This window comes from Lissotriton helveticus, chromosome 6 (assembly GCF_964261635.1).
Source record: "Lissotriton helveticus chromosome 6, aLisHel1.1, whole genome shotgun sequence".
Lineage (NCBI taxonomy): Eukaryota > Metazoa > Chordata > Amphibia > Caudata > Salamandridae > Lissotriton > Lissotriton helveticus.
The window spans coordinates 165,262,102-165,274,530 of NC_136067.1; the positions used below are offsets into that span (position 1 = coordinate 165,262,102).

At 53.8% G+C, this 12,429-nt stretch overlaps 1 protein-coding gene across 1 annotated transcript in view; it reads right to left on the bottom strand.

The window, feature by feature from the left end:
• Positions 1-640: 640 nt before the first annotated feature.
• SOX7 (SRY-box transcription factor 7) overlaps positions 641-12,429 on the bottom strand; it is a 28,079-nt gene continuing 16,290 nt past the window's right edge. The window contains exon 2 of the mRNA XM_078647561.1: positions 641-3,744. Within this exon, the coding sequence (XP_078503687.1) occupies positions 2,939-3,744 (806 nt within the window). The 3' untranslated portion in view covers positions 641-2,938. The remainder of the gene's footprint in view (positions 3,745-12,429) is intronic.

Below are 12,429 nucleotides of genomic sequence, written 5' to 3' on the forward strand. Positions count from 1 at the left end.
TCCCAAACTTTTCCACCTAATAGAAATACAGTTTGTTACCAAATGATCTGGCCTGCAGGACAAAAGGACTTGAGTTTTTAAAAATGGAGTACACAGCTCTTTGGCTGATAGGTAGACTCTGCAGGGTGCTCTGTGAGTGGCCAGGCAAGGGGGCAGAGAGATCAGGAGGCCTGGGAGCCATCAGTTGGTATTTTAGTCAGAGCGGCCTAACATTTCAAGGGCTTCCTCGGGTCTGCAAAGAAACACAAACTGCCAAACTTATTAAAAAAAACATATTTATTTAAATTAAATATTTTATGCAAACTCATATTTACAGCCTTTCGAAATGCTCAGAAAGGATAAGAGGGTTTAATGTAGGGGGATTTCCCCAGAAACCTGCAAGAAAAGGATACTGTAAAAGATTTATTTCTCATTATTATTATCATGAATGATACTTGTTCAGGCTTCCAGTGATTACTGTCCCTATCGAATCATTACCGATGGCGACACAACAGCTCTCTGGCTAATCATGGCCGAGAATCAAATAAGGCTTCATCCTTATCAATACAAAGTGAAAACTCGTCCAACTGACCCGGATCGTCCACTGTGTGACAAGTGGTCATGCACTGACCCGGAAGGAATACACCGAGTAATACGGTGTTCCGATCCGTGGCCGGCCTCTGTCAGTGGTTGGAGGCTCTGTAGTTCTAGAGTTTCATAAGTTCATTTTTCATTCTCAGTGCACAGTAAATACCTGCCCTGATAGCGGTCTGTGAAGGAAGGGCTGGCTTGCATATCGGAACGCGAAGTTTTCTTTTGAGAAAGGAATGCGTTTTGAGGAAATGGTTATTTGTTTTACTGAGTGAGCTTATAGAACTATGGTTTATATGTGTCTGTAAACGGGTGTCTGTGTTTGGGTTGGGTGTCTGTGTTTGGGTGGGTATGTTGAGTTGTCTGTAGTTGGGTGCGTGTCTTTGAGTGTGTGTGTTAGGGTGTGTGTTTGAGTGTCTGTGGTTGGCTGTGTGTGTTTGAGTGTCAGTGGTTGGGTGCTGTGTTTGGGTGTTTGTGGTTGGGTGTGTGTGTGTTTGAGTGTCTGTGGTTGGGTGTGAGTGAGTGTCCGGTTAGGTGTGTGTGTTTGAGTGTCTGTGGTTGGCTGTGTGTGTTTGAGTGTCAGTGGTTGGGTGCTGTGTTTGGGTGTTTGTGGTTGGGTGTGTGTGTGTTTGAGTGTCTGTGGTTGGGTGTGAGTGAGTGAGTGTCCGGTTAGGTGTGTGTGTTTGAGTGTCTGTGGTTGGGTGTGTCTGGTTAGGTGTGTTTGTATGAGTGTCTGTGGTTGGGTGCTGTGTTTGAGTTGTTTGGATACCTAATGAAGGCACCGGGAGCGCACTCCCTCTACCCGGACCGGCTTCGTGGGGGTAGGATCCTCACCCTGGGCTGAGCACAGCACCAGGACACTACTATTGAGTGTCTACACGAGCCGGTACTGTTGATGTATAGTTTTGAACCCATGAGGGTTGTGTTTATATGATCTACTAGGTACCACTTTTTAGGGTGCTGTGTTGGTGGTCACTTACACTCTAAAACTCCCATTTGACCACTACCAAAAAGTGTAGGTAGATCCTTCTAGTCCTGACGAATCGCCATCCAATAGGTTGAAAGGCGAGAAACATGTTGACCTCATTTCACAAGCACGTAGACTCCACATCCTTAGAGTGAAGATACGCATCTTGTTGTATTTTTAACTAGGATAGGGGCCACAGTGATTAAAATTGTTCTGAGTGGACCTCCTGCCCTATTTTACTACACCTCACTCACACTCCACTCACACTTACACTCTCCTAGGGCCCTCAAACGCACCTCACCCACCGGCATAAAGGAAAAAAGATCTCCGCCAAGTAGGCCCCATCACGGGTGCCTGATAGGGTATTGCACCACCGACCCGATAAGGAGCAGATCCGATGATGAAGCAAGACACCTGGCTGGCTGGGTGTGTAAGGGTCTCTTTCCGAAGGAGAGGTGCCCCCTCCATACCATTTTGACTCTGCGGATCCCCTTGAGCTTTCGCATCAAACACTTTTTAAAAAATCCTGCACCCACTGTTAGGAACTGCATACTGGTTTTGTTCTATTGTTAATCCGGACATGTATGCTGTACCTGGTTAAATAACAGTCTGTTCTACCCCTTCTTTGTGTCCTGCTGTGTTTGAGTGTCTGTGGTTGGGTGCTGTGTTTGAGTGTCTGTGGTTGGGTGTGTGTGTTTGAGTGTCTGGTTAGGTGTGTGTGTTTGAGTGTCTGTGGTTGGGTTTGTGTGTTTGGGTGTGTCTGGTTAGGTGTGTTTGAGTGTCTGTGGTTGGGTGCTGTGTTTGAGTGTCTGTGGTTGAGTGCTGTGTTTGGGTGTTTGTGGTTGGGTGTGTGTTTGAATGTCTGTGGTTGGGTTTGTGTGTTTGAAGACGTTAGTTTGTCTGTGGGTCTGTTCGTGCCTATGTGTCTTTTGTTGTGCATGTTTATGTGTTTCCTGTTTTTGCCTGATCGCCCATGGATGGTTGTACTTGTGCATGTATCTGAGTACAATGTATGCTTACGAGAGACAGTCTCCCTCCCACACACGGTCCTGCTCATGTCCTCAGCAGGATATCCCTCCACAGACGGCACTCCTTTTGGAACACTTGACAGCTGGCCAAATATTTTGTGTGTCCTGGTTCTTAAATCGCAGCTACTAGAAGTTGCACAGTTCTGTGTTTGTTTGAGTCCCGTGTGCCACCGGCTGCGCTGGGTTAGACGAGGCAGCAGCTGTCTGAGGAGTGACAGGCTCAGGGGAGGCGGCCATCTTGTCTGCTGGAAAGATGTCTCATGATTTGAGGGCTGCATCTGAGCCATTCCCAGCCGTGTCCCGGGCCGGGCATGGTCCTAAGTGCCCATAATACTGCTGAGTGCCTGTCCCTGGGGGCGTAGCTGGCCCCTGCCTATGACACGCTGTAGCTGTTGTAGTAGGCCGCAGTGGCGTCCGCTAGCACAGAGATGAGGCTGGCCTCGTGGGGCCTGGAGTCCTGCTGGAGCTGGAGCTGGTGGTGGTGGTGGGCGCCGATGGCCACGGCCCCTGCCTGCTCCAGCTCGTGGGGCTGGTGGCCAGCCGAGTTCAGGTACTGGTCAAACTCGTTCCTGTCCATCTCCAGGAGCTCGGCGTGGCTCAGCTGCTCCATGGCCTCGTAGTGCTGCTGGTGGTCCGGGGGAGGCGAGAGCTGGCCTAGGGGGGCGTGCATGCCGGGGTGCATGCCGGGGAAGCCCTGGCTGTAGTAGGGCGGAGGCAGGAGCGAGGCCTGGGGCATGTGTCCCAGGTGCCCGCGGTGCATGGCATACTCGGGGGGGTAGGCCCCGCTCATCTGCTCCTCCTGGCACTGGGACTGGTAGAAGCTCTGCTCCGTCTCCAGTGGGGACAGCTCGGGCGGGGTGGGCAGCCCGTAGGGATAGGAGTCCAGGGCCGCGCTCCCTCCGGCCTGGGGGTCTCGGTAGTCCCGCTGCGCGGCGAAGGCCCCCCGCTTGTCCTTGCTGCAGCCCCGGCCCTCGGACAGGGTGTTCTGGTCGTGGGAGGCAGGCATGCCGGCCAGCACGAAGCCGGGCTCCACCCGCTTGCAGAGGCGCTTGACCTGCTTCTTCCGCCGGGGCCGGTACTTGTAGTTGGGGTAATCTTGCATGTGCTGCACCCGCAGCCGTTCCGCCTCCTCCACGTAGGGCCGCTTCTGGAGCGGGGACAGCGCCTTCCACGACTTCCCTGGAAGAGAAGAAAAACACCGATTACTTTACACGCCACCTCCGAGCGTGCCCAGGCCACCCCTCACACACGAGCTGAGCACAGGGTCAAACATGTATGTGGGTGACTGTTTCATCTGGCACCAGCGTGCGGCATTCGGCGCTCAAAGAGCAATGCGTGGAGACTACAGGGGCGGGCGCTTTACTGCTGGGACCATACACAGCCCCACGCCTCTTCCCAGATGAGCCATTGTCTCTGTAGGATTGATTAGTGTCAGGGGGATTTTAAGGATTTTGGGGCCCTGGGCCATACGGATTTTGGTGGCCCCTGTTCTGAACAACTTTGGATTTATGATCCAGTTTTAGCTCCTTGTGGTCAGGTCACTGACAGTGCACAGGCAAACTCGTCCAAATTCTAAATGAATTGACATCTAATATCCTGGGATAGTGACGTGTGTTTTCAATTTTGAAATACAGCAGCTGCTCACTAATATTACTGCAAATAATCTCTGTGACACCCTCCCATTTCTCGTAGGTGAGGTCCTGTTTTGGTCTAAATAAAACGTTTTTTATGGGTGTTGCATGAAAACGGTATTTAAAGCAATCTATTTAAGAATGTTTTAAGGTCATCAGGCAAGACTCTCTCCGTATTACAAAGCCGGCTCTATCCCCCCCCCCCCCCCCACCCCCCGCCTCCCCGCAAGGCTTGGGCTCTAGGCCAAAGCCCACTTTGCCTATGCCTTAAAACGTCTCTGATTAGTGTAAACCCCCATTGGGCCGTGCGCTGTTTAGTAATGGCAGGCACCCGGCTCGTGGTTGCTCCTTTTATGTTTATGGTCCGAGAATTATTAGTAATCTCTCAGAGAATGGGGATGTGAAGCACCACCTAACGACGTTTTGCACCATGCAGCCACCTCAAGGTTCAAAGGAACAAATGACTTCGTTTTTTTAAAATTAAATGTATTAATTAGTTTTTTGTTATCTGCGCGTCAGTCAAATGTCCAACATAGGTCTTAGAAACAAACCATTTCTTACCATTATTGGCTGTGGGTAGGGGACACCGTCCACTAAAGGTGAAGCCCCAAGGAGGCCAGCCGTGCTGTCCTGCCCCCGTAATGATGGTAATAAAGTAAGTCTTGATACCGAATAAAAGGCCTTACAACCCGAAAGGAGATTTGGCTACCAAAGATAAGAGTATTTAAAAAAAAGATGAACTCTCTAATGAACGAAAAGAGATTCAGGCTGCACAGTAGAATAATGGAGAGGGCGTGGGAAACGAATAACCGAACACGCTGACATGTTGAATAGAATGGAGGTAAGATTGAGGGAAACCAGGGACATTAATAGTGACCCCGAGGAGCGGGCGGCAGAAGCGCCCGCCGGCTGCATCCGTCGCAGTCTAATACATCATATGAAGGGGCTTCAGCAAGAAAAGTCCCAATTTGGAAATTGACAAAGAGTAAAGAAGAGGAAGACGAAACTTGATTCGTGTGAAGGATTATGGAGTTAAACAAATAACGTATCTGAGCCCCCCTCTCCACCCCCCATCTTGTTCGTATGTTTTTTATGATTGCCATCAGATGTATTAGCTTGTTCTGGGACAGGGGCGCTGGGCTTTTCTCTGATACCAATTACCTTAACATAATAAATGTACTTTAGTTTCCTGGCGTGTGTTTACGGGAAACGGCCATTACAACGAAGCCTTTACAACGAAATCGTTAACCACGCATGCAGTACAATGCATGCTGGTTAACACGAAAGCCTTTACCACGCATACCTTTACTACGAGGTTTGTAGTAAAGGTATATGTGGTAAAGGTAAAAAGTAAAAAAAGGGGGGCTTGGGGGGGTCTCCCCCCCAAAAAAAAGAAACTCACCTGAAGTCACGTCGGGTATCGGCGTCGTTAAAGAGAAAACGGAAAATAAACTTCCGCTTTCTCTTAACGACATATGACGTCACCACGCTAGTAATTGTGGTACGTGTGCACCGAGGGACGTATGTGTGCATGCATTTAGTGTATGTTGATGTATGGCATATGTGCAGTAACGAAAGGAACTTTTTGGGGACCTGCAATTATTTTCATGATGACATTTTGACCCAGAGAAAAAGTAAGAAAAGAGAGAACGGAGGGAGAGAACGGAGGGAGAGAACGATAGGAACACGGGGAGAAAAAGAGAAAGCGGGGATGAATAAGAGCGGGCAGTAGTGAGCTGGAGAGAGCATGTAATTCAATTTCAGAGGTGCGCGTGCGCCACGCAGCAGTTTTTGGTGCCGAGTTAGAGACTAGTACGACACTCCTGATGGAAAGCAGCCAGAATGTAAACCTCTTCGTTGAAGGGAAGTGGTGCCCAACAGAAAAGGCAGCCCACATCTACATTATACACATATGTGGATATCGTTGTCAGATTTATTTGCGAAAGAAAACAATTATGAGAGGCAAGCCTTACAAATACTTGGTCATTAATCACATTTTACGTTAATATTTTGCAATATAATGAAAATCACAAGACTACTTTTTCTGCATTCATGCATGCCGACTGCTTAGAAAGCAAGCTTTTTGACACGCGTGGGGTCACTCGGACACAGTAGTGTCAGCTGCCTTTGCACGGTTTGCAGGGTGTCTGTCCCCCACACATCTCCCCACTCCCCACCCTTGCATACTTGGGGCCCTCTGCGCACAAGGGATGCCACATTGTTTTGATGGCGGCCTCTAGATATTGGCGAGGCTGGGGCTAGCTAAGGAGTGGTTTCCCTGCAGTATCTACATGGGTCGCAGCTGCTTGTCCCTTGCTGGCACTGCAGTTGCGACCTCTGGCCTCAGAGGTGGCAACATCAGTGCCTGGAACACAGGGGAAGCTCTTCCTAATGGACCCTGGTTGCAGCTCCACTTGCTTGGTTTCTGTCCATTGTTTTATTATACAAATAGTGAATAATATTATTCACTATTAGAGTAATAAAAAAATGGAGTACATTAGCTGGAATACGAATCTATCTGGAAGCTAAGGGAAGTAAAAATGCAGTTAAATGTATGCTGTATGCATGCATGGGGTGAGAGTGTGTTTATGTGCACGATAGTGTTGATGTGTTCCTATGTGTAAACTGTGTATGTAAGTCAAAGTAAAGGTCAAATGGCTGTGGTCACTTCCGCTTCACATGGTATTTTGGTGAATTGACGCCCACCAGTGTCACTGTCCTTGCGTTGCACTAGCACCTCGGTTATTCAGTAGCCTGCGCTGATAGGGGCTTCTAGCCGCCCCTTTATTTGTTACAGTTTTATATAGCGCGAACACGACCCAAGGCATTGGAGGCTTTGCACGTTACACAAGGATACATTCATTGTTGGTAGGCCCGGGAGGATTCAGTCATTTCCCCAGAATCACAGGATGTTGAGCTGACCCGAGATTCCTGCTGTGTGCTCAAGCTGGTCCAACCTTGGGATACCTTGTAAGTACCTGCTTCTGCCCTTAGGCCGGATGTGCGCACCTTACTGGTCATCTTGGGATACCCCGTACCGCCTTCAGACCTGCTCTGCGCACCTTACTGGTCATCTTGGTGTACCCCGCACCGCCTTCAGACCTGCTCTGCGCACCTTACTGCTCCTCTTGGGGTACCCCGCACCGCCCTCAGACCTGCTCTGCGCACCTTACTGGGTACCCCGCACCGCCCTCAGACATGCTCTGCGCACCTTACTGCTCCTCTTGGTGTACCCCGCGCCGCCTTCAGACCTGCTCTGCGCACCGTACTGCTCTTCTTGGGGTACCCCGCACCGCCCTCAGACCTGCTCTGCGCACCTTACTGCTCCTCTTGGGGTACCCCGCACCGCCTTCAGACCTGCTGGGCGCCGCTGCTGGCCCGTCGGGTACCCCGCACCGCCCTCAGACCTGCTCTGCGCACCTTACTGCTCCTCTTGGGGTACCCCGCACCGCCCTCAGACCTGCTCGGCGCACCTTACTGCTCCTCTTGGATTACCCCGCACCGCCCTCAGACCTGCTCTGTGCACCTTACTGCTCCTCTTGGGGTACCCCGCGCCGCCTTCAGACCTGCTGGGCGCAGCTGCTGGCCCGTCGGGTACCCCGCACCGCCCTCAGACCTGCTCTGCGCACCTTACTGCTCCTCTTGGGGTACCCCGCACCGCCCTCAGACCTGCTCTGCGCACCTTACTGGGTACCCCGCACCGCCCTCAGACATGCTCTGCGCACCTTACTGCTCCTCTTGGGGTACCCCGCACCGCCCTCAGACCTGCTCTGCGCACCTTACTGGGTACCCCGCTCCCGCACTCAGCCCTGCTCTGCGCACCTTACTGCTCCTCTTGGGGTACCCCGCACCGCCCTCAGACCTGCTCTGCGCACCTTACTGGGTACCCCGCTCCCGCACTCAGCCCTGCTCTGCGCACCTTACTGCTCCTCTTGGGGTACCCCCGCACCGCCCTCAGACCTACTCTGCGCACCTTACTGCTCCTCTTGGGGTACCCCATACCGCCCTCAGACCTGCTCTGCGCACCGTACTGCTCCTCTTGGGGTACCCCGCACCGCCCTCAGACCTGCTCTGCGCACCTTACTGCTCCTCTTGGGGTACCCCGCACCGCCCTCAGACCTACTCTGCGCACCTTACTTCTCCTCTTGGGGTACCCCCGCACCGCCCTCAGACCTACTCTGCGCACCTTACTGCTCCTCTTGGGGTACCCCATACCGCCCTCAGACCTGCTCTGCGCACCGTACTGCTCCTCTTGGGGTACCCCGCACCGCCCTCAGACCTGCTCTGCGCACCTTACTGCTCCTCTTGGGGTACCCCGTACCGCCCTCAGACCTACTCTGCGCACCTTACTGCTCCTCTTGGGGTACCCCGCACCGCCCTCAGACCTACTCTGCGCACCTTACTGCTCCTCTTGGGGTACCCCGCACCGCCCTCAGACCTACTCTGCGCACCTTACTGCTCCTCTTGGTGTACCCCGCGCCGCCTTCAGACCTGCTGGGCGCAGCTGCTGGCCCGTCGGGTACCCCGCACCGCCCTCAGACCTGCTCTGCGCACCTTACTGCTCCTCTTGGGGTACCCCGCACCGCCCTCAGACCTACTCTGCGCACCTTACTGCTCCTCTTGGGGTACCCCGCACCGCCCTCAGACCTACTCTGCGCACCTTACTGCTCCTCTTGGGGTACCCGTACCGCCCTCAGACCTGCTCTGCGCACCGTACTGCTCCTCTTGGGGTACCCCGCACCGCCCTCAGACCTGCTCTGCGCACCTTACTGCTCCTCTTGGGGTACCCCGTACCGCCCTCAGACCTGCTCTGCGCACCGTACTGCTCCTCTTGGGGTACCCCGTACCGCCCTCAGACCTGCTCTGCGCACCGTACTGCTCCTCTTGGGGTACCCCGTACCGCCCTCAGACCTGCTCTGCGCACCGTACTGCTCCTCTTGGGGTACCCCGCACCGCCCTCAGACCTGCTCTGCGCACCTTACTGCTCCTCTTGGGGTACCCCGCACCGCCCTCAGACCTGCTCTGCGCACCTTACTGGGTACCCCGCACCGCCCTCAGACATGCTCTGCGCACCTTACTGCTCCTCTTGGGGTACCCCGCACCGCCCTCAGACCTGCTCTGCGCACCTTACTGGGTACCCCGCTCCCGCACTCAGCCCTGCTCTGCGCACCTTACTGCTCCTCTTGGGGTACCCCGCACCGCCCTCAGACCTGCTCTGCGCACCTTACTGGGTACCCCGCTCCCGCACTCAGCCCTGCTCTGCGCACCTTACTGCTCCTCTTGGGGTACCCCCGCACCGCCCTCAGACCTACTCTGCGCACCTTACTGCTCCTCTTGGGGTACCCCATACCGTCCTCAGACCTGCTCTGCGCACCGTACTGCTCCTCTTGGGGTACCCCGCACCGCCCTCAGACCTGCTCTGCGCACCTTACTGCTCCTCTTGGGGTACCCCGCACCGCCCTCAGACCTACTCTGCGCACCTTACTGCTCCTCTTGGGGTACCCCCGCACCGCCCTCAGACCTACTCTGCGCACCTTACTGCTCCTCTTGGGGTACCCCATACCGCCCTCAGACCTGCTCTGCGCACCGTACTGCTCCTCTTGGGGTACCCCGCACCGCCCTCAGACCTGCTCTGCGCACCTTACTGCTCCTCTTGGGGTACCCCGTACCGCCCTCAGACCTACTCTGCGCACCTTACTGCTCCTCTTGGGGTACCCCGCACCGCCCTCAGACCTACTCTGCGCACCTTACTGCTCCTCTTGGGGTACCCCGCACCGCCCTCAGACCTACTCTGCGCACCTTACTGCTCCTCTTGGTGTACCCCGCGCCGCCTTCAGACCTGCTGGGCGCAGCTGCTGGCCCGTCGGGTACCCCGCACCGCCCTCAGACCTGCTCTGCGCACCTTACTGCTCCTCTTGGGGTACCCCGCACCGCCCTCAGACCTACTCTGCGCACCTTACTGCTCCTCTTGGGGTACCCCGCACCGCCCTCAGACCTACTCTGCGCACCTTACTGCTCCTCTTGGGGTACCCGTACCGCCCTCAGACCTGCTCTGCGCACCGTACTGCTCCTCTTGGGGTACCCCGCACCGCCCTCAGACCTGCTCTGCGCACCTTACTGCTCCTCTTGGGGTACCCCGTACCGCCCTCAGACCTGCTCTGCGCACCGTACTGCTCCTCTTGGGGTACCCCGTACCGCCCTCAGACCTGCTCTGCGCACCGTACTGCTCCTCTTGGGGTACCCCGTACCGCCCTCAGACCTGCTCTGCGCACCGTACTGCTCCTCTTGGGGTACCCCGCACCGCCCTCAGACCTGCTCTGCACCCCCATGCTGAATATGAAGCTCGAGTCTCGCCTGGTCCCCACGCCTAGTCGACTTCCTCGCAATGCTAGAATAAGTCCCAGGCCCTTCCAAAGCAGCCACCACATGCGTATCTTTGCCCCACAGAGCGCGCAGATCGTTCGGCCGGGAGCTGTGCTCTAAAGGGGGGATTCCAGTGGGTTTTCAGGACTTCATCGAATTTGAGATGGGTGCCGTTCATTGCGCATGCGCCCGTCCGGTCAGACCAGAATCTGGGTGTCGTCTGCATACCGAATGCCTCCTAACACTCGTAAGTGCTATTTATAAAGTGCAGGTGCCTCTCGGCGCTTCACCACGAACTGGCTCTCATTTTATCGACCTCAGAAGGATGGATGCCATGGTGAGTCAGCCTTGGAGGGGTCTGAGCCACCAGCACGTGATCTTTGGGGCTCAGCTGAGTGAGCTATCTTACGGCATGTGTTTGGGAAGTAAGGGCACTAGTCATGTTCAGGGAACGCCTAACTTTAGTTTCATATCGTAACCGGCTTGTTCCTTTACGGGATCAGTCATCTGTAGAAAGATACCTACTTTCCTTTACTAAGCCCATAGAAGCTGCTCCCGCGAGAACATGCGTTGTTATAAAAATAAAAACACGTGAGTTTTGAGAAGGTGAGTGAAAATAAAATACATGCCATTTTATTATCATCTAGACCCAAGCAAAAGACCCACAGCAACATAGAAACCTTCTTTGTTTGAAAACTGATGTTTTTGAATGCGGTTTTACTGAGCGGTCAAAGCCAAGGCCGGTCACCCGTGTGTTCCAAATGCGGTGTTAATAGGGAGCGGCCGTTCCCGTGGCATACCTAGTTATGGGCACAGGGAGCTCTCGGGCGGCCATGTTGTCTGCTTCCACATGGCAGGTGGCAGCCTGTTCCAGCTCTCATATGGGAAGGGGCTGCCCCTTGCCGGCTTGTGCTTGATCTGGGGTACAGATTGGACGATTGCATCTCAGGAGTGCAAGGGACGTTGTGGTTACTAAGTGCCGATGTAAATACATGGGGGGGGGGGTGGCTAGAAGACGCTCTAAGGGGGGCATCCAGTGAATGATTTCACAGCACTCTTTAGACCCACCACAAGCATCGCCATCCCAAGGCCCTCGGGGAATCCTTACTCTTGGAAACTGTCGATGTTGCCACCAGAGAGAGAGTTGGCATTCTTTCCTCTAGGCCCCTTTAGCCCAGTGAAGCCCACGAGGCTGCAGATCTCAAATCCAACCCGACATTATCATCCTGGACGTCCTCAAATGGATCCACATCACCCCCCTGCCCCCCCCCTCCTCAGAAACCTCCAGTGTTTCCCCATCCAGAAGAGATGCTAGTTCAAGGCTCTCACACACACCAACAAAGCTCTGCAGGATCAAGGCCTGGCGTACATCAACCACTGACTGAACTTCCATCTACCCAGGGCTTTAAGTGGGCCGGGTCTGAGCACCGGCGGTGATTTTCAGGGGGCCTCGAAACGGGTCTCTATCGGGCTCTATTTTCTGGCATCGCAGATGTAGTCCATTTTTTTTTCTTGCACCAAACTTATTTTGCTCTAGCTGGAGTTGCCAGTCTAGATCCTGAGGCCGCTGACCTTTGTGCACGCTGTAGATCCTTTCATGCAGATTTTTATCATATGATGCGGGACTGTGGGGAAGTATCACAGTTTAGGACAGAAAGTCCTTTCTTTAATTAATGACTCTTCAGGCACCTATCTCCTAGTCATTCTGAGTAAAGCTTTGTTTGTTGGGTAAATTACCTAGAACTAAGGATAATAAAAAAACTTGTAATTTCATAGATTTAGCGTCTTATTTTTGGTAAGCGTAAGATTGCGATCCTGCAACCAGCCTCCAAACACACTCAGCTGCAACCGAGTACTTCGCTAGGTCTTT